Source organism: Magallana gigas, chromosome 3 (genome assembly GCF_963853765.1).
Source record: "Magallana gigas chromosome 3, xbMagGiga1.1, whole genome shotgun sequence".
NCBI lineage: Eukaryota > Metazoa > Mollusca > Bivalvia > Ostreida > Ostreidae > Magallana > Magallana gigas.
Window position 1 is genome coordinate 52,014,144 of NC_088855.1, and position 23,884 is coordinate 52,038,027.

General features: G+C 34.0%; 2 protein-coding genes across 8 annotated transcripts in view; both read left to right on the forward strand.

Annotated features, from left to right (window-relative positions):
* LOC105318420 (GATOR complex protein Iml1) overlaps window positions 1–12,491 on the forward strand; it is a 28,139-nt gene extending 15,648 nt beyond the window's left edge. Inside the window, exons 22-39 of one of the 5 annotated variants that reach the window (XM_011415538.4) lie at window positions 51–152; window positions 1,472–1,616; window positions 2,595–2,841; window positions 3,121–3,206; window positions 3,370–3,544; window positions 3,666–3,748; window positions 5,134–5,145; window positions 5,932–6,049; window positions 6,168–6,226; window positions 7,146–7,217; window positions 7,579–7,711; window positions 7,938–8,049; window positions 8,310–8,522; window positions 9,090–9,119; window positions 10,670–10,833; window positions 11,259–11,427; window positions 11,744–11,804; window positions 11,944–12,491. In XM_011415538.4, the coding sequence (XP_011413840.3) occupies window positions 51–152; window positions 1,472–1,616; window positions 2,595–2,841; window positions 3,121–3,206; window positions 3,370–3,544; window positions 3,666–3,748; window positions 5,134–5,145; window positions 5,932–6,049; window positions 6,168–6,226; window positions 7,146–7,217; window positions 7,579–7,711; window positions 7,938–8,049; window positions 8,310–8,522; window positions 9,090–9,119; window positions 10,670–10,833; window positions 11,259–11,427; window positions 11,744–11,804; window positions 11,944–12,370 (2,408 nt within the window). In that variant the 3' untranslated portion in view covers window positions 12,371–12,491. The remainder of the gene's footprint in view (window positions 1–50; window positions 153–1,471; window positions 1,617–2,594; window positions 2,842–3,120; window positions 3,207–3,369; window positions 3,545–3,665; window positions 3,749–5,133; window positions 5,146–5,931; window positions 6,050–6,167; window positions 6,227–7,145; window positions 7,218–7,578; window positions 7,712–7,937; window positions 8,050–8,309; window positions 8,523–9,089; window positions 9,120–10,669; window positions 10,834–11,258; window positions 11,428–11,743; window positions 11,805–11,943) is intronic. The other 4 variants (XM_011415540.4, XM_011415541.4, XM_011415539.4 and 1 more) reach the window with 4 other exon arrangements.
* A 1,037-nt stretch (window positions 12,492–13,528) lies between these two features.
* LOC105318419 (microprocessor complex subunit DGCR8) overlaps window positions 13,529–23,884 on the forward strand; it is a 39,807-nt gene continuing 29,451 nt past the window's right edge. Inside the window, exons 1-12 of one of the 3 annotated variants that reach the window (XM_011415535.4) lie at window positions 13,529–13,642; window positions 14,562–14,605; window positions 15,169–16,162; window positions 16,305–16,447; window positions 16,659–16,788; window positions 17,046–17,168; window positions 17,294–17,363; window positions 17,531–17,591; window positions 17,778–17,847; window positions 18,136–18,237; window positions 18,734–18,832; window positions 18,932–19,011. In XM_011415535.4, the coding sequence (XP_011413837.1) occupies window positions 15,229–16,162; window positions 16,305–16,447; window positions 16,659–16,788; window positions 17,046–17,168; window positions 17,294–17,363; window positions 17,531–17,591; window positions 17,778–17,847; window positions 18,136–18,237; window positions 18,734–18,832; window positions 18,932–19,011 (1,812 nt within the window). In that variant the 5' untranslated portion in view covers window positions 13,529–13,642; window positions 14,562–14,605; window positions 15,169–15,228. Of the gene's footprint in view, window positions 13,643–14,561; window positions 14,606–15,113; window positions 16,163–16,304; window positions 16,448–16,658; window positions 16,789–17,045; window positions 17,169–17,293; window positions 17,364–17,530; window positions 17,592–17,777; window positions 17,848–18,135; window positions 18,238–18,733; window positions 18,833–18,931; window positions 19,012–23,884 lie in introns of all 3 variants that reach the window. The other 2 variants (XM_011415537.4, XM_011415536.4) reach the window with 2 other exon arrangements.

A 23,884-nucleotide genomic window follows, 5' to 3' on the forward strand; every position in this document is an offset into this window, starting at 1 on the left:
TGCTGATGAACAATATCAAAAAAAAATTTTGTGTGCTATGTAAATTTCAGGCCAGGACTGGTTTCCTGCTCATGGTTGCCAAACTGACTCGTGTCTCGTCAAGCCAATACTTACTGCAGATATACACTCACAAAATTTCTGTGCTGGAATAAGTATGACTCTTCTTCATGTCCTCTATACAGCAGACGGCACTGTAGTGTTTGTACTTCATTTTATTAATGATGTCGCATATCGTTGCATGCCAAAAAAAAAGAAGCATATATCGTCACTACTTTTGACAATTTTATCTATTAATATAAAATGAGATTTAAATTGGCTTTAAGTGAATTTCTAATTTTATTTTTTGTCATTGTTATTTCAAGCATTTGAAGTGCATATATTGCTATGAGAGTTTAGTTTAGTAACAGTTTTATTTTAATCTTTGCTTGGTGTGGCTGAGTGAAACATTATCAGCTTGTTATCGATAATGATTTATTTGGAGTAAAGGCAAACTAGTAACAGTGATATATGAATTGAATGAATCTATAAAATAAGTGTAAAAATTGCAATGAATAACAACAAGAAAATAACAACCAATCTCAGCTTTTAACTGTGTTGCTTCTTAGAGTAGGAAAACAGGTGTAAATGAACTAATACATGTATGTCTTCGGCTATGATGATAGATGTACTGTATGATACAGAGAGGATTTTCTATGAAGCTGTCAAAAATGTTACACACGCATTGATGATATGTATGACCACCTAAATGACCCCTCTGGTTTCTAATTAACTGTTATATAGGTATGCATGATGTGTTTACTTGTTCACTCTTCTTCTTTACTAATAGAATGTCAATGGAGTATTTTTCTTCCTGTCCCTTCTCCTATTTGCGTAATGAATGTTTTCTTTTGATTCAACATTCAAATTGCCAGATTTTAAAAAATTGTTGAAAACTAGTGTGTGATAAAAGCAGTGATATATATATAAGATAGTTAATTAAATCTGAAATGTGTTTGGAAGTAAAATGTCTCCATAGACATGCATGTAATAACACATGTCTATTCAGTCAGTTAGAGTTGGATTCATATTTAAGGTTATAAAAAATTATCAATAAATGAATTTTATGTAAATCACATGTAATTTTACATGTTAAATACATGTATTATACATTTACATGGATAGAAGATCTGTTATTTGAAAAGATTGGATCTCATCTAACTGACTGAATAAAAGAGTTTGTGCATGCCATAAACTACCTATTTCTTCTGTCTCTTTGCAGTGGCTGCCTATTTTCTTTGCTTTTTCTTTGTTTGAAATATCTTGAAATAACATACAAATCTATTTTGTCACAGATTTGCAAGGCTTTTAAGCATTTTTCTGATTTTTTTTTTAAGTTATCAGACAATAAGACTGCTTCTGTTTCATTCTTTGTGAACTGTTAATTCCTGTCCTGGTCAGCTCAGGGTAGCTAACTCTGTCAAGTTTTCCGCAGGCGTAGACTGGAAGTCACTGACTATGCCTGCCTCTCTCCCGATCACCACGGATTACTTCCCGGACAAACGTAGTCTGGAGAATGACTACACTGTGTCACAGTACACGCTGATTCCAGAGGACGTCAATAGTGAATACTACTCAAGGTAATCAAACCACTCCAGGTATTCAAACTACTCAAGGTATTCAAACCACTCATGGTAATCAAACTACTCCAGGTATTGAAACCACTCCTGGTATTCAAACTACTCCAGGTATTCAAACCACTCCAGGTAATCAAATTAATCCAGGTAATCAAACTACTCAAGGTATTTAAACCACTCCAGGTAATCAAACCACTCCAGGTACTTAAACTACTCCAGGTATTTAAACCACTCCAGGTAATCAAACCACTCCAGGTACTCAAACTACTCCAGGTATTCAAACCACTCCAGGTAATCAAACTACTCAAGGTATTTAAACCACACCAGGTAATCAAACTACTCCAAGTCATCAAACCACTCCATGTAATCAAACTACTTCAGGTAATCAATCCACCCCAGGTAATCAAACTACCCAGGTATTCAAACCACTCTAGGTATTCAAACTACTCCAGTTAATCAAACTACTTCAGGTATTTAAACCACTCTAGGTAATCAAACTACTACAGGTAATCAAACCACTCTAGGTATTCAAACTACTCCAGTTAATCAAACTACTTCAGGTATTTAAACCACTCTAGGTAATCAAACTACTACAGGTTTTTTGGGGAAAAGTTTGAAAAAAAGAACAAAATCAAGACTTTTGGGTGATTTCGAATCAGGATCAGGAAATGGGGCTTTGCCTTTTGGACTTATCAAAATTTTGATAATAATGTCTAAATCATTACACTTCATCAGGTGATTAGAAGTGTATGCAAAATTTTGTGTACTCTGCAACTGGGCAAAAAAATGTTCTTCTGAATATTGAGCCAAATGTACCAGTTCATCTGTTGATAAGGGGTTTACAAATTCAAATTAAAGTAAATTAATTGATAATAAAACCGGTCACTTTATTAAAGGATCCTCTGAAATAAATTTATGCATTGAATTTGAGATGCATAATCCAATTTTGACAACTAACTTACCCACTTTTCTGAAATAAAGATGGTCGTTGTACCAATCTTTCCATAGTCCCCCTGTGACAGAAGATGATAAGTTCTACAGAAGGCAGCCGTTATCGGTGACGGAACTGTTCCGAGAGTTGATCTCTCAGAGGCTAGCCCAGGGCTTCCAGATCATCACCAAGAAGAAGCCCCCCAAGCAGCCCCTGGACACCATGTCTGTGGGGGCGAGTCCTCAGTTTCAGCACACCTCCAGTCTGATTCGGGCCAGACCCAGATCTGGGCCACAGGTCAGTGGTTAAGGACACCAAAAGGGAAAGTAAAAAATGTAGACTGACACACTATATAATGTGAATCAATGGTAATCAGTAATAATCATCAATGGATTATTATATTATGTTAATCAGCAATAATCTGTGATAATCATTGGATTATTACATTATATGCCTGAATGCATTACCGACAGAGAAAGTAAAGAATGAAGCATTTAGACTTGAATACATTTACTGTAGCATGATATGCCTGCAGTATTTCAATCAGCAATGCTATTGTTTGTTTTTGTTTCACAGGAGGAGATATACCTGAGTATAGGACTGATATTCCATAAGCTGACCCTCAGTGGACAAACCATTCAGGTCACTCAATACAGACCTAGGTACACGATTGTTAAAACTCTTGTACAGAATGTCTTGCAACTTTCTGATTTTTTATCTGTAAGGTTTATGTACGTTAATGTACATGTACTTGTCACTGCAAAAGAGATTTCATAAATGTTGTAAAGCGATAAGTGATTGGTCCATTATTTTGTTGTTTTGTAGACATGAACAGCGACAGTTGAAGTATCTGTACCACTACCGATTCCAGGTCCCAGACTCCCCGAGTTACGATGTCTCTACCAGCCAGTTCAAAAACGAAAAGCTGGAGAATTATAATTGGAACTATCTGGATCAGTACATCTGCACTCGGGGCGAGGGCGATTATGGACTTTTGGATGTAGGATCTTGATCAATATAATATATATTTACCTTACATATTCACAATTGGAGTGTTAATATCCTTTGTGAATGCATGTGTGAATGTGAAATTACCAATACATGTATAATCATTTTTGTAGCCCCTGAAGTACTGGAGATCCCGATTTTTCCTGCTGCCATGCAACAATCCAGCAACCAGGAAAATTATTGAGGGAAATGATAGGCAAGTTTATATGTACATTAAGTACATCTACATGTACATGTATGCATAGGATTCAAATTTGGCTCAATTAAGCAATATATTTTAAAGGTAATAAAATGTTGTTGTCATGTTACATTTAAACTACCGGTAGTACAATGTACTGAAATCTGTCAAAAATTGTTTCCATTTACCTGGTCAACTATCTTGGTGTGAAGGTAGTGAGCATTGCTTAAGGTGGAATAACACACCTGGAAAAAGTCACTCAAAATATGAAAGATATATGATAAATAAACTGTACATATGTCAAATATACAAAAATTTTCAGTTTTGGGAAGAAAAAGTGAATATGTAAAAAAGATCGATTCAGTAAGTAACAACAAAATCCCCGGCGTGATTTGAACTCGGGATGTACGGATCACAAGCCAAACACTTTATCCACTCGGCTATGGAGTAGGTTACCAGTTGCCGCTGATAAAATCCTTTTAATAAAATGAAATGACGTTTCGATCAGATGTCAGCCATTTTGTGATGATGTGTTTTTCCACCTTAAAAATACATAACATCATACATTTGTGTTGTTTTTTCTGCAATGAATGCTATGAATGAAACACTTACCAAAGAATTTTTCAAGCATTTTGCATTTAGATCTCCTCATATTAAAATTATTCAGTAAAGTGAGATTAAATTTGTCAAAATATGATATGATAACAATGAGCAAGTTGCATAGTTAGAAGAGGCAAGAAAAGTGTCATCTTCCTTTGTTTTCAATGTTGCTAAAATTACACAAAGTGTGTGTATGGATCAATTTAAAAATTGTTCATGTAAATTAAGAGTGAAATTTAAAAACGTAAAATAAGCATTAGTCCTATTTTAACAGTTATAACTTGATTCATCATATTAGGTGTTTTAATTTGCAATGAACAATTAACAAGTTAAAACAGTGTAATAAATTTGTTATTTTTATTATCTCAATTAATAATTAAGCCTGTTGCAAATTGCACTTAAAATTGTCATTCATCAATCTGATGTTAATGAGTCATCTCTGAATGCAATATTTGTGTCAGGTGGATTTGAAGTTTTTTGAAATTTTTAATAACTTTGGATCTTAGAAAACAAATTAATATGTAGAGTAATGTTAATTAAAGAGTTGCAGGGTTGTCTCCAAGACCCGGGAGGCGGGGAATTTCCCCGCCTAAAGTGATGTGATTACCCGGCTATTATTGCATTTCAAACACAATCTAGCTATAAGGTAGACCCCCTTCTACTTTTTTATTTCTCCCTTCTACTTCAATTTTTAGAGACAACCCTGGAGTTGTATTAGTAAAATTTGATTTATGTGTAGAACGATATACTGTGTTTTGTTTCGATTTGATTTTGATCTTAATGTTTCTATTCATGTTCAATAGCATATGGCCTAGGTCAGTGTTTTATAATAAAACTTTGCTTCTGGCTTCTCCACAGAAGTGTATCAACTCTTTGCACAACTGTATATGCTATGCACATGTACATTACATCCCAAATTATAGATTAAATTTAGCTACATGCACACACCTAGATACATACATACACATATATATGATACAATATTGCTAGAAAAGAAAAAGTATTTTGAGAAAACTAAGAATTATTTCAGACTGTGTACATATTAGCTTGCTCATGAAAAATAATTGGCTGTGGTCATTGACATTTCTCAAGATATGTTGGAAACAATTATGACTTGAACAAAGCTTTCCTAGCTTACATTGAACTATCACCTTTTAAACCTATATTCATTGCACTTTTATATTGCTAATGAAATATGATTATTGAAGATTAAAGCAAGTTGTTGTTTCAAAAAATATGTAATCTTTATGTAATTTTTATCATGCCCCACAATTTAAGAGATAGCAAGTAAGGATACATGTATTATTATTCTTAAACCACAATATCTGATGTAAAAAATTTTTGTTTGATGCAGTTTGGTTTCACAGGATTTTAAATAAATGGAATTTTTAAGGAAAAAAAATTGTGTGTTTTTGTTTAAGATTGTAAGTTTATCTTTGGGATAATTTTTAAAAACTGGTCGAAAATTTTTTGTAGCACTCTGCCTACATTACTCAACTTCCTGGCTTAGTAATTATGTGATTCGAATACCGGTAAATAAAATTCACCAATGAGATTGGTAGGCTGTATTTTCACACTATGACATACATTCTCTGTTGTAGGTGTGATATATACCAGACGAGGAGCAAACAGGAACTTCAGCAATTAATCAGTGGATTTGTCCGCTTCCTGGAAACGCTGAACAAAATGCGCAGGACAGCGCAGACCCGGAGACAAAAGGTGAAACAAACAACAAACATGTATCTGCAGATATTAATATCCAAAACAGTCAACAACAAAAATTGTCAGTGAACAAATCAAACCTATGACTGATACTGTGAATGATTATTTTATACAGCACTCTGGAGACAATGTTTCTAGTACACCAACATCAGATCAGCAGACGTCACAAACCAGGTAAGTAGTGGAGGCTGAGTATACACCTGGTGAGGTGTACAGTAGCTATTACAGAGGGGTAATAAAAACAAAGGGGGAATGAATACATGTACTAAAAGGAGGTGGGAATTTTCAAAGCTGATTAATGTGTAATTGGTCATCTTTATTCTTCTCTTTGAATGAAATCTAGTGTCTCTCATCACAATTAAGTGGACGTTGGGCAAATATTCCCAGACATGAAAGATTCTGTGCTCATTGCAATAAGTGAGAAATAGGAGATGAATTTCACTACATACTTAGCTGTAACTCGTTGCAGCAAGAACGCAATCAATGCTTATCAAATATAAAAATAAAAAATGCTATTAGTTTTAAATTTACAATGGCAAGTACAAAACACTGTTCTTTGAGGAAATTATGTGCTTTTATTAGAAAAATAAATAAAAAATGCTCCCCAGGTTAGAACCCCAATACGTCACATTTGTATTAACGAGTCGGAGTTGTACATTTTTTTTTCTCTCTCTCTCTCTCGCTTACGCATGCATTGTTAATTATTAAGAAATACCACATATTGTATTATTATAATCTCTGTGTACCATTGTGCAATGGTGTTGAGATTGAAATAAAATGAATGAATGAATGCAATAATTAATGTCCATGACTTCAGCAGATGTAACAGATTGGTTGAAATGGCAACGCTTGCCTAACCTGTAATTTGTGTGATAAGTTTCTATAGTTCATCCTTAGAATCAGAAGATGAAACAGTTAAGGCCATCTTTTTTCAATAAGCTTTATGAATATTGTACTTCAGCAACGATTGTATGATACTTGTACTGACTTTTATTGACTAATGTGTAAAAAAAAAATGATGTAATATTATATTATAAGAAGTACATATGTAATAGCAAAGACTTTCCTCACCTTTGTTATCAACTTTTTACAGTCAGAAAGAGGCTGTTCTATTATCAGTGACCATGGCATCCTCTAAACTGATTGAGGCAATGAAAGATCCACAGTAAGTGATGCTGACCCTCAGTAGGAATAGAACAGAATGTACACTTTATGTCAGCCATGTTCTGTTATTATTACTGGATTACTTCTGATACATATACATACAATGGCTTTCTAAAGCACTGTGTTTAAAAAGGTATTTAGTGACTTATTGTACTATCATAATTGCACTTAATTACATTAATGTATACTTTACAAAGTGTGATGTTAAGATATCTAAGACATCCATGTGTATATACCTATGGGACTGATCCCCAATGTGTATATGCACCTATGTGATTGACCCCTGGTGCTGTATATATACCGATACCTCTGTGATATACCCTCTGTCCTGTGTCTGATTTCTTGTTTTTTGTGTCTAAAAGGACAGGACTGTCCATGCTGCCTAGACAAACTGGACTCCCAGAAAGCTGCTTCATTGCCGAAGAAGCTGTTGACTGGTGTATACAAAATATTCAGGAGGTCAAGGACGTTACCAGTGGCATAGGGCTCATGCAGGTCAGGGTCAATTTCTATTATATATACAAAGACTTACAGAAAAATAGTCAAACTTTCAACAGACGATGTACTTGTATATAAGGTAAATTTAAAAAAGCAAATTTTCATAACACTTCTGTAGACAAAGAAGTTATTTGACTGAGGTGACTGGTTCAGGTTCAAGCTTTGAAGCTTTTTGTTTTCCCTTATTGACTTTTTTCTACACTGTCATTGTAAAACATTTCAGAGACTACAAGATGAGCACTACATTTGCCACTCCTCAGGAAACCCTCAGCACAAGTTCATACATGGCTTCTACCTTTACAACATTGTGTCTCCAAAAGATAAACCTAAATCAGGTACTCTTTATTTTAACTTTTATATATTAATTTCTTTAATTTTTTTCTCTCTTCCATGGGGTTTAAGATATAATAACAAGATCTTATTTCAAAAGCAAGTGAGTATGATTTCAAATTGGCCTTTTAAACATAGTTGTATTAAAATGTATCAAATGGTATGCAAATGTACTTTAATCATGTATTAGTTTGTTCTTATAATGTCAGATAATGTGCATGTTGGTGTTTTAGGTATCTTTGTGTTATTTGTTTGTTTTTTAAAGATATGTATGGTCCCAGCTACAATTACTTGTTCCAAAACGAGTGGTGCGAGGTGTCTATACTGCCAGTAGTGAGGGAGAGAGCGGAGGTGCCGTTGTTTACGATGAATGAGTCACCCTGCCAGGTGTCTGAGCTCTGGGTCAACCAATTAACCAACGACTGGCGGGTCCTCTCGGGGATTGACACGGGGGCCCAGGGCTGGGGCCAGCAATCAGGTAGGACTAGTGGGAGTGTGAGACTTATCATGTTGTCATGTCTTGTTATGTGGACTTGGCGCAAAGACCATCAACTGAGAATACACCCAAAGTGAAATCTGGAATTGATTTAGCATTTGAAGTTTTGTTCATCAATTGAACTTTTTTTCTGAAAGAGAGGGGGTTCTATGCCTACCCAAAATATTTTACAAAGGGTAATTGTTTGAAAATTATCACTAATTTAAAGTAAATCGAAGAAATTTTTTTTCCACAGTTTATGGTGTTGAAGCCGTGTCTATATGTAAAAATATAAACGAAAAGTAGGGTAAATTTGTGCTATATTTGATATACTTTGCATGGCTGCCACAGGGAAAGGATTTCCTGTTCACATCCTAAATATTGTACATGTACTTTGATTCTGAAGAAAAATTCCATGTATCTGTATCTCTAAAGAATCAAAAAGCCAATTTGTTGTACCAGCTAGTTTTCATTGTTTATACTCTGTTCATGTATTCAATCTTAAACTGCTCAAACTGTTGAAGTTTTTAACAAAAAGGCAAGCTGTGTTACATCTGAGTAACTTTCCAGGTTCTCGAGTTAATCTGTGTGCAATGAAAGGTAGGTAGGCCAAGACACATATTTCTTTATACAGTATGTTCAAACTTAGCCTATCTGACCAACTCTTCTGCAAAATTCTTTCTTTAAGCAACATATTCAAGCTTTTGTAGGGTGCACACATCTGTATTTTCTTGTTTACAGTTTGGAAAAAAAAATTAAATCAGTTTATTTTAAAATTTTAGTTCTTCTCAGCACCTGATTTTAATTTTATTTCAAATCTTTTAATATCTGAACTGAAAATTCAGTTATCATTTGAGTATGCAATGAAACTTTCAATTAAAGTGATATGGTGACTCTAAAAAAGGTCTGGTACTAGTAATTCACTTCCTGATCAGAGAAACCAGTGAGTAGATTAATGGAAAATGTTCATTGTATATGGGATCAAGTTTTGAGACCTATCTCTTCACAGCTTAGGGCCCATATAACTCATCAGTTTACAAAAAGAATTGCATTCGACATACATGTAAAAAATATGCAAGTCATGTGGGATTGAAAGTGAAGTGCAATATCTGTAGTATTTTATACCAGTCTTTTGTCATGTTTGTGCATGCAGGTTTTTGAAGAACATGTAGTAGGAAAAAGCATCATTTTTGTCCTGGGAAGGCAAAAAATTCTATGCAAGAAATGAAATATGTTTAAATAGCAGAAAAATGGTATTTCGAAAGTCATTGCATTGGTACCAGGTATACCGGTATATGTCACCATGATACTTTAACTGATACTCTTGAATTTTTATATTTGAAATATGTAATCCTCTTTATTCATATAATTATATACATGTACATTACACTGAAATGCATTCCAGTGTGTAATATATGTGCATTCGTGAACATGTAATACTAATTTCTGTACAAATTAATAAAACTATATTTTATTTTATATTGTGATTTTTCAAAATGATAAAAAAAATAATCAGGAATATGTCTTGATTGGTCAGATAGCTATTTAAGTGGGTGTTTCTGGTGATGTGGTAATGGTGCATTTGCATGTAATTAAACCCCGTGTAATCAGGATGCTACATTACACATGCTTAGGGAATTCTTTGACTATAGTAATTTACACAAGATAGAAAGAATCGGTTCTCCAAATTTGTTGCTTGAAAGATGAACTCATGCCATTTAATATTAACATAATTATGAATAATTAACTTAATCTTATGGACCATTTAGACTTTGAATTAAATACATTTTTTGGCATGGACCTGGAAAAAAAGTGCCCAAAGATATAAATGCTGAATTTATGTAGTTCATTTTTATACCCCCTACCCCCCCAGGAGATGCAATGTAGTACTGAGGAAAAATTTACTTTTGTTTTCTTATATGGGGTAAATAGAATGTCAATTTTATGCAAATATTGTATTGTATAAAATGCATTTTCTTCTTGTTATGTCAAATTTATATAAATTTTCTGTGTTTCACAAAATATATTAAAATTCATAATAATTGAGTACTGAAATGTACTTGTAGTTGATATGTGAAGAATATTCAAGACATATTGATAACTATACTAATATTTTTCCTGTCTTGAGATATATAAACTGACTGTTTCAGCCACACTGACTCACAAGTATGTTCAAGTTGACGTGGATGGAAACAACAAGAGTGATCGCCCTGAGTGGGCATCGGCCCGTTACCATGCCTACTACAGCCCCAATGCTGCTTTTGAACTACAATTACAGTGGATGGTAGCCACAGGACCCATTCTCCAAGACCTGGTAAATATTTCAACAGATCTATTGCTTTTGACATTTAAAAACCTATTTTTTTAGGGGTTTCGAGTTATTTGCAGATGGTGAAATATTTTATTTCCAATGTTGTATCATTTATATGTTCTTATACTATATATATATTATAATACAGTCACACTTCGTTATCTCGAACTAGATGGGACTCCTTAAAAACTTTGAGATATCCGAGTATTTGAGATATCGAGAGTAAAATACTTAAAATTTCAGAATATCCTTTGTATTTAAGATATCAGTGTTCCAGATATTGAAGTTCAACTGTATCAATCATACTGAGCAGAATGCAATAAATAAATATGAAAGATCTGCTCTTAATGAAACGTAAATGCAACACTCAACTTGGTTGTAGATATATCTGTTTTATGTTTATTTTACACATATTCGTGTTTAAATAGGTGACCACATGGGGACGGAAGGCCCAGGCCTGTGGCTTCCACTTGTTGCCTGTACCTGGTGACCCCTTTGCACTCCCCTCTGCACCAGACTCTGACCCTTTGAGAGGTCCTATTTTCGTCCCATTGGACATTGCTAGTCTTTCACAAGGAGGAAAGCCAGTTTTTCATGGTAAATGTACTTAGTTTCATATTTATTATTTAAGACCTGTGTATGAATGTATTATATTAAATGGGTTTTTAACTTGAAGAAAAAATTTGATAATCAGGCAATTCTCTATCATGTTAACATTAGTGTGAAATTTTGGGGTTCATTTCATTTAGTAGGTCTTGACCGAAGTAAACTTTTATCATTGCATGAAAATACATGCAATTTAAGTGGACTTGGCAACTTTTATCATGCACATATATCTATTAACCTTTGTCAGTTTTCCTATCTTGTTTAAAATCATTAAGCTTGAAAACAAACATATTGCTCTTTTTTGTAGATTTGGATCAAGTTGCAAAATCCAAAAAGTTACTTCATTTTCAAGATGAAATTATCAAAAGGTATACATCTTCAATACTAATTAACTTTTCAGTACCAAAGATATATAATTAGAATAAAGTATAAAAGTTCCATACTTTTTAAGATTTGATTGAAATTTTTCTGTAGATATGTCAGTCAATTGTCAGTTATTCACTTTAGGTATGGCTTTATGCCTATCAATGTGTGTGTGTCAGAGACACATCGTCACTACATGTCAGATGAACAGCAGCAGTATGTGCACTGTACCGGAGGAATGTTTATCCTGATGGAAAGCAGTCAAGTCACTTCATCGCCAAAAGTCATCAAAATTTCTAGTCGTGTCAGCAAGAAGTCTGCAGGGGAACTCCGCAAGGATTATATTGCCAGACAAAACAGCAACACCTCGAACACCGAGGTTGTAACACAGAACAAAGTGGGCTTCCTGTGGTCGTGGAATTTCATGTCGTCCAAGCGATGGCGGTCCCCAAACACAGGCGACGAGATCTTCCAGGACAGAATGTTGGCAGACTTCCGTCAATTCTGTGCAAACAAGAACAACAGACTGAAAGAGTTTTGGAACGATTTCAATTTAATGTTTGCTTTGTAGTGCAGTTTCTGGGAGTTGGTGCAATTTATAAAGGTGCAAATTTAAACATTTTGCTATTCATTGCAAGTTTATTAAAATGTTGTGATATTATACATGGAATAAACAATTTATCAGTACTTTCTGCATATGAATTTAATACACTTTTATCTCAAAGAAAAATTGGTTTCCCTGAATTGGCTTGAATGTGGATTCTTCAAGAATCAGAAACACTTATTTCAAGTCAGTGATGAAAGGGTGCGACTTGCATAACTATTAATATTTAGTTAATAACAATTTTATATCTGCTTGATTTTAAAAACTTTTTAAATCTTAAAAATTGAGTGATGCAAATATAAAAGGGTTACATATTTTCCCCATTTTTGCTGGTTTTAAAATTTAACAGCACTCTAATCAACATTTACAGAGATAGACATCTTCTTTGATCCATACAAAATATATCATGATAGCTTAATTCTACAAGGGCTCAGAATCTCAAAATTTGGTGCATGATATATTTATAGAAATAAAGACTGTGAATTAAATTATACTTAATCAAAGACTAACAGAACAGGTATATATACTTGGTAACAAGTATTTAGAAATATTTTATGCTCCTGCTGCACATGGTATTATATGTAATATTGAAAGAGGCAACTTCTTCACAAGATACTGAAGGGTCAATTAGCAAAGGGTTTCCAGGTATTGTGTAAGCAATATTAATTGTTCCAGGTCAGTCTGACCCTTGACCTTGTGATCTCAGAATCAATATGGATCAATTCTTTAAGTGGAGTTGTAAAAGGTTCTTTAGGTATTCAGGAATATACTCTCCTATGTCAAAGGTAGCTTGACCTTGAATGAAATTGTCATAACTTATTCTACAAAAATGTTGGTTTCATTTTTGTTTCTCACATCAGTGAAATATAATCAGAGTCATGAAAAATAGTAGGATTTGTGGATAATACGTTGAACTAAGTTTAGAGTTGATTTAACCTTGACCTTTGACCCTGTGACCTTAAACCAAGTAGGGTCTTCCATCTTACAGTTGAAAGGATGTAAAAGATTATGTCCCTATTAAAAAAGGAGCTACTAACTGAGAAACTACAGATGTTGATAAAATGTAAGGTAAGCATGCCCAACAAATGCACCACGACTCTTAATTTGCAACGCGTTTAGAGTACGACTTACTCATTGTGGATCCATGACGTCACTTCCTTCCAAAATTTCCAGAACGAGATGCAAATGAAAATATTATAATATGTGAAATTCTCGGGAGAAATCAACCAAATTTCTCATGTATGTTCATTTTAGCTTATTTACTTAATGTTTGGTCATTGCCTGGCCAGGTAGATATGAAATATGACGATGTATTTGATGTTTAAAACAGGGCTGGTAGGGTGTTGCAAAACTCACATGGCGTTACAGAAGGTCGCAAAAAAAATGTCTCTGCTAAAATGATTTATAAGAAATAATGAAATACATGAAAAATAACCTTCAGACGTCACATATCCTTTCCTTTGAGATGCACACACACGACTAACGCGTGCTCTTTAGCCTGAAAAATAAAAATCTTTAAAATGCGCGTTATTTGGGTTCGAGACACCCCCTTTTATACTCTCATTCGTTGCTCAAATGCCAATATGGTACATCTATTTTAACATTTCAAACAGGATTCAAAAGTTATTATTTTTTTTTTTTTTGTCTACTCTGGGGAAAAAATGCATCGTGTTAACTATCTAAAAGGTGGGTCATGACCAACCTACATGTAGATTAATTAATTCATATGCACAAGTTTTCCAAGGTTGCAAGGGAGTTCATCAAGTTCTAACAATTGTTCACCATATCTTAACTTTAGTGCATATCAACATGTGTTTCAATTTCAATTGAGCTATTTATCTTTATGCCAAGTTTAGTATGAGCAGGGATGTAATGATTTATATACTACATCGTATATAAATTATTCTATTTGTTTGCAAATTGTGACATAAACTTATCCAATGTTTAATGTAGATTGAAGAAAGTGTATTCTAATTAACTTTTTAAGAACAAAAAATTGTTAACTTTTGATATAAACCTCTGTCATTTGCTAAGAATGACACTCCTATTTAGTATACCGGTATATTCCCACCTTAATTATGAATTGTATGCATTTCTTAATATACATGTTTTTTAGACTAAGTTAAACTTATATTATTGATATGCTGGTTCTTTTCAGGTTAGCAGTTACCGGTATAAGACTGTTGAAGTTGTTTGGTGCAGGTAATAGGCTGAAATACGATTAACACCTGTTTTGTTTTTAACAATGAAAAAGTTGTGCATACAGCATACGTCTGTTTAGTTTAGAAAACAGCACTTAGTGATACATTATAATCACTTGCTATGTACATTGTACATAAACTCGTCATTACATACACATTCAGTATCAGGCCTTTATGAAAGTTATGATTAAACAGTAACTATTGTCAATGTTCAGAAAACTTGCAGTAATCAGTTTGGCAAGATTATATAATCCCAGAACAAGGAAAAATGGAATTTAATCATGTGTAGTGAAATTGCTATACTTGTTGGTACTGATTTTATTTGAAATTCAGTTCATTAGTTCATTTAATCATAGCATGTCATCTTTCATTCATCTTAAATATCATGCCTTGCAGATTTGTACTGGCAAAGTTAGGGAGAGTGATTAAATCTCTAGCTGTATCAGTACAATCGAGCAGTGCATCTTCCTCAACTTCTGATGGCTTTCATATTTCTTTTTAATTGGAAGAAAAGCACAGTTGATTGAATCAGCCAAGCTGCAATCATTTGTTTCTCTTACTCAGCTTGTTGATGGCCTTCGTAGATAACGTCTCTATTGTCAAATTTCCCAGTGAAAGCTAAGGATGGAGGAATTTTGCGAAAAAGAACCACCTACATCAACTCGAACGTCCAATCCACATTGTGATAGGTTGGACTTTGAAAATGATGATGGTGGGAGTAATGCTGCAGACCAGTCTTTTGAGCTCAGTGATGCTCAAGACTCGGACTCGGAAGGAGATCTGGAGGAAGGCGAGATTCAGTCAGAGGCAGATACAAACGAGGAGGACTCAAAATTTCTCTGTGGGGTCAAAGGTAGTTCAGATAGTGATATCAATAAGAAACCTCATATACCAAACTTTAACATAGTCAAATATAAACAGTCTGATGAAAATGACAGTCCCGCAAGTAGTAGCATGTTGGACTCGAGTACAGACCAGTTTAAAACTGAGTCTTCTGATATGGCCCCTGATAGTTATATCAAGAGTGATATGGAGTCGAGCGATGGGGAAATCTATTCAGCGAGTGAGGATAACCAGATTTCAGAGGACAGGGAACAGTCAGTTGATTTGTATGACATGGTGTTTGATTTCAAGTCGGAGAAAGATCAGAGTACTGCTGATTCCTTAGATGATACTCTTACAGAGGATGTTAGTGAGAGTGTGGGTAAAAAAAGAAAACACACAGACATAGAAAACGATCATAGCAAAAGTCAAAACAATGAAGCAGGCCCTGTTGCCAAAAAATCAAAAGGAGACCAGGCAACAGTGGGGGGTAGCAGTTCAGATGGTGGAAATCTCCAGGAGAATGGCTTGACACATGAGTTTGATGTTATTGATGAAACCAATGAGGAGGGAGGTGACAATTATGAACAAGATGTTGGGGATTATGATAGTGATGAAGATGACTTGGATGACAATGAAATTTATGCATGGTTAGAGGAGGGTGTCAATAAAAAGTCAGTCAAGCTTGATGATGAGGACGAGGGACCATCTCAAAGGGAGAAACTTGTACTACAAGGTACAGTACCCATTGATCTTAATGTGTTGTACATTTATGTTTAATCAGAGTTGTAACTTTTGCTTCTATCCCATGATCATACCTAACAATTGTATTAAGGAAACATTATTCTGTGTGCATTGTGAGTTATGTAATTTTACAGAAAAGGGAAGTGACCCCTTTGACATGCTGCCCGAAGGCTGGGTGTTGGTCACACATAACAGTGGTATGCCGGTGTATCTTCACAAGCAATCCAGGGTTGTCACATTTTCCAAACCATACTTTATAGGTCCAGGCAGTGTTAGGGTAAGATTTAGAATGTCACTGTACTGGCACATCATGTTTTTTTTGTTTGTTTACATAACTTTACAAGTTCTTTGAGTATTACATCAATTTGTAGAGATATGTAGTAGAATACCGGTACTCATTTAAGAAAAAAACAACAAGTACGTGGTATGCATCACTTGAAGGATATTGTATGGGAGAATACATTGTATTACTCTATTGATTTCTTCAGAAACACAACATTCCTGTGAGTGCCATTCCATGTCTGTACTACAGGAGGGAGAAAGACAGAGAAGCCAAGGAGAAAGCAGAGAAAGAAGCTGCTGGCGCTAATTCCACTGGTCATAATGGAGACAACACCAGTAAGAACAAATAATCAGCTGTTGGGCTTCATCATTTATGAATAGTGATTTGTTAATTTTATTTTTTATCTGTAGCAATATCATGTTATTCATTTCGAAATCTGAATGAAATTTTTATATTCACTGAAGTGAATTTTAACCAGTTTTAAAGATTAAAGAACACAGTGGAAATAAAATGAATGTAAAAAAGCCTTTTCATTTTAATTCTTTATATAAATCATTTATTATTTGACCAGATTAATAATGTATTACAATAGATGCAGAAAGTACAACAGAAAATCAATCTAATAAAAAGTCAAGTGATCCCTCCCAGCCTACATTAGCCAGTCTACCTGTAAAGATAGAGTATGCTGAGGAAAGAGAGAAAGAAAACTCGCTAGGTACAGTTTAAATATTCGGAAACTCCACAAAAATTCCTATGGTCTATATACATACCGTATGAGATGTGAAAAAAAATATATATAAAGTTAATGATAACACCTGGTTGAATGAATTTTTTTCCCAGAACCTGAAGAGTTGAGAAAATACTGTGAATCTCTGTTTGAGTTTAGGAAAATTACAGTCAACAAATTCAAGTAAGTCAGCCTTGTACTGTGATTACAAGCAACAAATAACAAATGGTACTCAGAAAAAAAGATTTTACAAGATTTCTTAAAAGAGTTTGTTGTCATAATTTTTTTTCTCATCCTATTTCTGATAGTTTTAGAATTAAAGGGTACATGCAGATCTTAAAATTTTGTAGAACCTGGAAAGATAGAAGAAGACACCTGAACAATGTTAAAAAACAGTCCCGACCTGCTCTGGTTTGTATTGTTCTGGAGGTTGTCAAACTTGAGTCAGAGTAAAAATTTTATTGTTTCGACAGGTTTTTTTTTTTTGTCAGCATTATTTATATGTGTTATTACATAATGAGTTAAATGTCTTTGTTTTGATTCAGTTTTAGTGAGTTATGCTTTATTGTTTTGATTCAATTGTGGTATATATTTCAGCCGTCCAACACCAAACTCATTACCTGTAAAGTCCCCACTGACAAGGGAGATCATAAACCAAGAAAGAAAGGTAAAACTTATTCTGCCGGTACAGACCATCATAGTAGTCAACATACAACAATCATATGTAATATCTAATGAATTATTACTTTGATTGTTAAAATTTTAGTACTGGTACATTGTGAGAGTGTGAAGGGTTTATCATGTACATGTAATAAATTATTCATCTTATGGCTTTCTGATATTCATGATTATTATATTCAGTTACTGGGTTTGTTTTCTCACTATACAACTTTATATTGACAAATAGTTTGCCGTCTGAAGCAGTGTCGTACATGGTTATGTTTTTGTTTTGTAGAATTTGTTCTGAACCCCACAGGGAAATCCTATGTGTGTATCCTGCATGAGTATGCACAACACACACTACGAGTACAGCCCCGCTATGTTTTCAAAGAACTTGGTAAGATCAAGCATGCAAATTCACTGAATTCATGTATGTGTTGTACAAACTACAGATATATTTAACAGTAAAACTGCATGATTTTTTTGCCAATCTTTGTACATGTACATGGCTAGGCACTACAGTGTTTATTATGTTCATTTTCTGTTAGACATTTTTATCAAACTTGATACTTTCTGACAATGACCTTCCCTTTGATCTTTACTATTCCTCATATTACAAGTACCTGAGTATCTTAGAAACTACATGTATTACTGTTTAAAAGCTACAGTATATTTTCGAAGATGATATCCGAGAATTCAACTGTGCCATAATTTTTGGCCTTAACCTACAATACATTGAGCATCACTATATATTTTACAATTGGTTTAGATTGTAAAATTAAAACACAGATTAGTGTAAAAAAAATGTAATATTGGGTAGGGAACAAATTGAATAAAATTCATTCGTATTCCAGAGCAACAAATATTTTAAGTGGATTTTTTTCCATTCACAGAAAATGCTCAAAATCCTTACAGTGCTACTATTATCATCAATGAAATAGAATATGGTACTGGCTTTGCAGGAAGTAAGCGAGCTGCCAAAATGGAGGCAGGTAAGAATATGAACACAGAAAAAACTCTTTTAAAATGAAAATTGAATTTTTCAGCATAGATCATATTTGGAACGAAATTGAACCTCTTTTTCTTTGCAGCCAAAGCAACACTGAGCATACTTATTCCAGAAATGTCCAAGTTGATTGAGAAACAAGTTGAAGAGGAAGAGGATCTCTCGGTAACTTTTTCCTCGTTAATTTTTTTAAAGTTTTGTCTATTTAATATGCATAATTTTCAAACATTTGCCATGTTTTGGCTCTAAACAGTTTACATACTGGCAGATCATTAGTCACATCCTTGAAAGAATGATTTCTTTCATACTGGCAGATCATTAGTCACATCCTTGAAAGAATGATTTCACATTTTGATTTGCAGTGTTTTTCATGTTCATGATTGATTTTGTTATATAGACCTAAAGGCCTTTACACTTGTCACAAAAAGCAGATTGATGCTCCCAAGTTGTTGATTTCTGCAATGTGAAATCATCTAAATTGACAGATTTGTTTGTCATTTGAACATTTCAAAGCAACTTGGCCTCATCATTTATCATCAGAGTTTACACACTGTAAAATGATGGTTTGTTTCATTCATGGACATTGCATGTTATACCCTAAGCAGTAGTTTTCTCTATCATATAAGTGATATTTCTATTCCAAAAATGATGTACAAAGTCTACACAAATTTTACATAAAAGGACTAGACACGATCTCGTTGCGAGCAACGAGGAGGTCTTCCGTCCGATTTTTAGAATATGCAATGACCTTACTCTTGACCTTCATCAACGAAACGTAGTCGGAAAAGGAGGCGGGATCTATGAGTAATGGGTGAAAGACTATCTATCCCTTTGGTGTCCCTTATTTGAGGGATCAGCTCCTTTTCATTCATTTTTGTCAAAAGGTATTTTTGTGTACCACTAATAAGTATTTAGAAATTGGTTACCGTTTTTGAGATATCTGGGAAAAATCGTTTTGATATCTGGTCCTAAAACTCCTTTTAGGGTCCAGATAAAAACAATATATATGTTTGTACATTGTTAAGCTCAATATTTTGAGCATCTTTTGTTAAATATTGCTTTCCAAAGTTTTCCTCTATTTCGAGATATTAAACATCAAAGCTTTAGACCTCTTGTCCCTTAAAATTCCTAATTACGTAACATAAGTGTAAATGATTGCTATGTACAGGTAAATAACATTAGAATGAACATAATTGCTTCTATAACGTATCACCAAATATTTAACAGTAAAAAGTTATCATTAATAGACTTAAGAGCCCCCTCAGCCCCTTATTAGAAGGGCCAGCACCTTTTTCATGATTTCAAATGAAAGCTATTGTCAATTCTAACACTTTTTGTTCAACAAGTAATTAGAAATTTTGTACCGTTCTCGAGATATCTTGAGAGGGTTGTGTTAGGGGCCAACCCTGTATCTCCTTTTAGGGACCGCATAACAAAGAAATTATAGTTGATTATTGTTAAGCTCTATATTTTGAGCATCTTTTGTTAAATATTGCTTATCCAAATCTTTCTTCATTTTGAGATATTATGCATTAAAGTTTTGGACTTGTGGCCCCTTAAAAATTACTAATTACGTAACATAGGAGTAAATGATTGCCATGTATAGGTAAATAACCTTAGAATGAACATAATTGCTTCTATAACGCATCACAAAATATTTCACGGTAAAAGGTTATCATTGAAAGACTTCAGAGCTCCCTCAGCCCCTAATTTGAAGGGCCAGCCCCTTTTTCTTGATTTCAAATGAAAGCTTTTGTCAATTCAAACACATTTTGTTCAAAAAGTGTTTACAAATTATGTACCGTTCTCGAGATATCTTGAGAGGGTCGTTTTAGGGGCCGACCCTGTAATTCCTTTTAGGGACCGCATAACAAGGAAATTATGGTTTCAGGTTGTTAAGCTCTATATTTTGAGCATCTTTTGTTAAATATTGCTTATCCAAATGTTTCTTCATTTTGAGATATTGAGCATCAAAGTTTTGGACTTCTGGCCCCTTAAAATCCCTAATTACGTAACATAGAAGTAAATGATTGCCATGTATAGGTAAATAACCTAAGAATAAACATAATTGCTTCTATAACGCATCACAAAATATTTCACGGTAAAAAGTTATTATTAAAATACTTTAGAGCCCCCTCAGCCCCTTATTTGAAGGGCCAGCCCCTTTTTCATGATCTCAAATGAAAGCTCTTGATTTAATTAAGTTTTTTTGTTCTACATGTTTTAACAAAATGTTTTCATGAAAAGAGATATTCAAAGAAAACCAAGAAAAATCACGACGCCTTTTTTATCCTAATTTTCAAGCTCGGGCGAGCTTCGGCGCTCTTTGAGATAAAGATGATTAATGACCATTAGACACTATTTCAGTCTTTCGTCTATCAGCCCTGAAAAGTTCAACATCATATCTTAAATGGTAAAAGAGGAGTTCTCGTGACAAAATACCCCTATAAAAACCGATAAATCCATGATATCTCAAGACAGGAAGTGACGTCATAAACAAAAAAAATTTCCAACAAGGTTCAGATCAATACCTATCAGAACTGAAAATTTGACGTAAATCAGTTGAGCCGTTTCCGAGAAATCGCGTGCACAAAATCGGTAAGAAAAAAAAAAATAATAATAACTAGACACGATCTCGTTGCGAGCAACGAGGAGGTCTTCCGTGTGTTTTAGAACACGAAATACATGTACGACCTTTGTTTTGCTATTTAACGGCTACACGTGATTTAAAATAAAAGACAAAGGTCTACATTCTAAGGGCCAGATACTATTTAGTTTTAGATGTATGAGCTTTGGTTGAAAACATTTAGATCTCTAATTCGAGGGGCAGCCTCTTTTTCCTCGTATCAAATGAAAAGTCATTTACTTTTAAAGATATTTTGTTCAACAAGTGTATAGAAATTTGTTACCATTCTTGAGATATCTCAGAAAGAGCGTTTAAGGGGCCGGTCCCTTATCTCCTTATAGGGGTCGTTTAACGAAATTTTGAAGAATCCATTTTGTTTAGTAGATCGTTTTGAGTATCTTTTCTTCTATACTGCATTTCAAAATATTTTTCCTTTCTGAGATATCGGTGATCAAAGTTTTGAATTTTGAACCCTTAAATACCTTAATTACGTATCACATTATAAAATCATGACACTGCTTGGATACATAACTGTAAGATAAACATATTTGCTTCTATAATCTTTCACAAAATATATCTCAGTAAAGGGGCTATAGATGAAAGACTTGAGAGCCGTTTGGTCGCCTAATTTGAGGGGCCAGCCCCTTTGTCTTGATATCAAATAAAAGGTCTTATAAATATAAAAAAAATTTAACATTATATGTTTGAACAAAATATTATTCAGAAAAGAGATAAACAAAGAAAACCAGAAAAAATTATGATATTTGTTTAATTTCAATTTTTGGGTCCAGGCGAGCTTCGGCGCTTTTTGCGATCGAAATGATTTTAAACCTTCATGCACAATTTCAATCTTCCGTCTACCATCACTGAAAATCTCAAGTGTATATCTGCTATAGTTCAAAAGGAGTACTGCCGACAAAATACCTCTCTGAAAATCGACAAAACGACTATATCTCAAAACCTGAAGTGACGTCATCAATAAAAAAAATTTGCAATACTGTTCACATCGTCATCTATAAGATCGATAAGTTTCATAAAAATCAATTGAGTAGTTTTCGAGATCTTGCGTGCACAAAATTTGTAAGAAAAAAATAATAATAATATAGGAGAATAGGGAAAAAGGAACAAAGCAATAACAATAAGGTTTTCCGTTGGAAACGGAAGACCTTAATAAGACGAAAAGTGAAAAAGAAACAACAGAATAATAGAAGGGTCTTCCGCTGAAGACGGAAGAGCCTAATAATTAAAGAATGTTTTTGTCTAAATCTTAATGTACGAGTCACTGTGTTTTCAACTTGTACTTCAGTCCAACAACCCCTTTATTTTGAATATCTTAGTTAGAAAGTCAAAAAAAAATGGAGAGAAGGAAATAGAGAGAAAGAACAAATCTTGGCTCCGGCGAGATTCGAACACACAGCCTTTGCAGGTGTCATAACAGTATTTCATCGTAGACTGGTCCTCTGTCTCTATCATACGAAATATATATCGCGCATATCAGACAGGCACTGCCAGTCTATATTTAATCATCGAAGGTTCACGTCAAAACATGGCTGACGCGAAATAATTCTCGATTTTCTCTTTGAATTTGGGGCGTTTCCGCCCGGGACAGGAGCTGAATTTTTGTATGAGATGAAAAACAACGTGTAAGATGTCTCACTACTCAGGTTTGGTAACAGTGAGAGGTCATTTGAAATATTAATGCGTGTTTGTGTCTGGAGGGGGATGAAAAGGACCGAGCTTGATTTTCGTCGTAAATAAATCGAAAGTAGAATTTTGAGGTGTGGATCTCGGATTCGGTTAACGACAATTAGGGGAAGTCCTAAAACAATGACTGATACATTTTACACATGTATTTCAGAGTAGAGATTTTTTTGTGTCGTTTACTATTATGTTTGACTTTTTTATATCAACAGGATTGATAAAATTCTTATAAATGTAGAAATAACGAAATCAGTAACACGTAAATTTATTCATAAAAAAATTGATGACAGTAATTTCCACAGTTCTAACATTCATAAGTAGTTCACACGCTATCGTAGATACAGACTAAACGGAAAACAAGAAATATACATGCAACAGAAATATTACGCGGCTGCTTACATCCCTTGCACTGTGTAAATTTTAAGTCCCCATATAGGCTATACTCGCGGCTTGATATAGGAAATTTCTTCTTAATTGTTAAACCCGCTGCAAATTTGGCAGAAAAACAGAATGAGGTCCGAGGTACATTTACACAAAATTTCATGTGGATTGAGTGAAGGGCTCGGGAGTTAGAATTTTTTTCTACAGTACATGTCAAACACGAAAATTAAAACTCAAATGCCAAAAAGTTCATAACTCTGTTAATAATGAACGAATTGGTCTGGTAATTAGTACGGTAATACAGAATGGTACTAAGTTGAAATTAAAGGT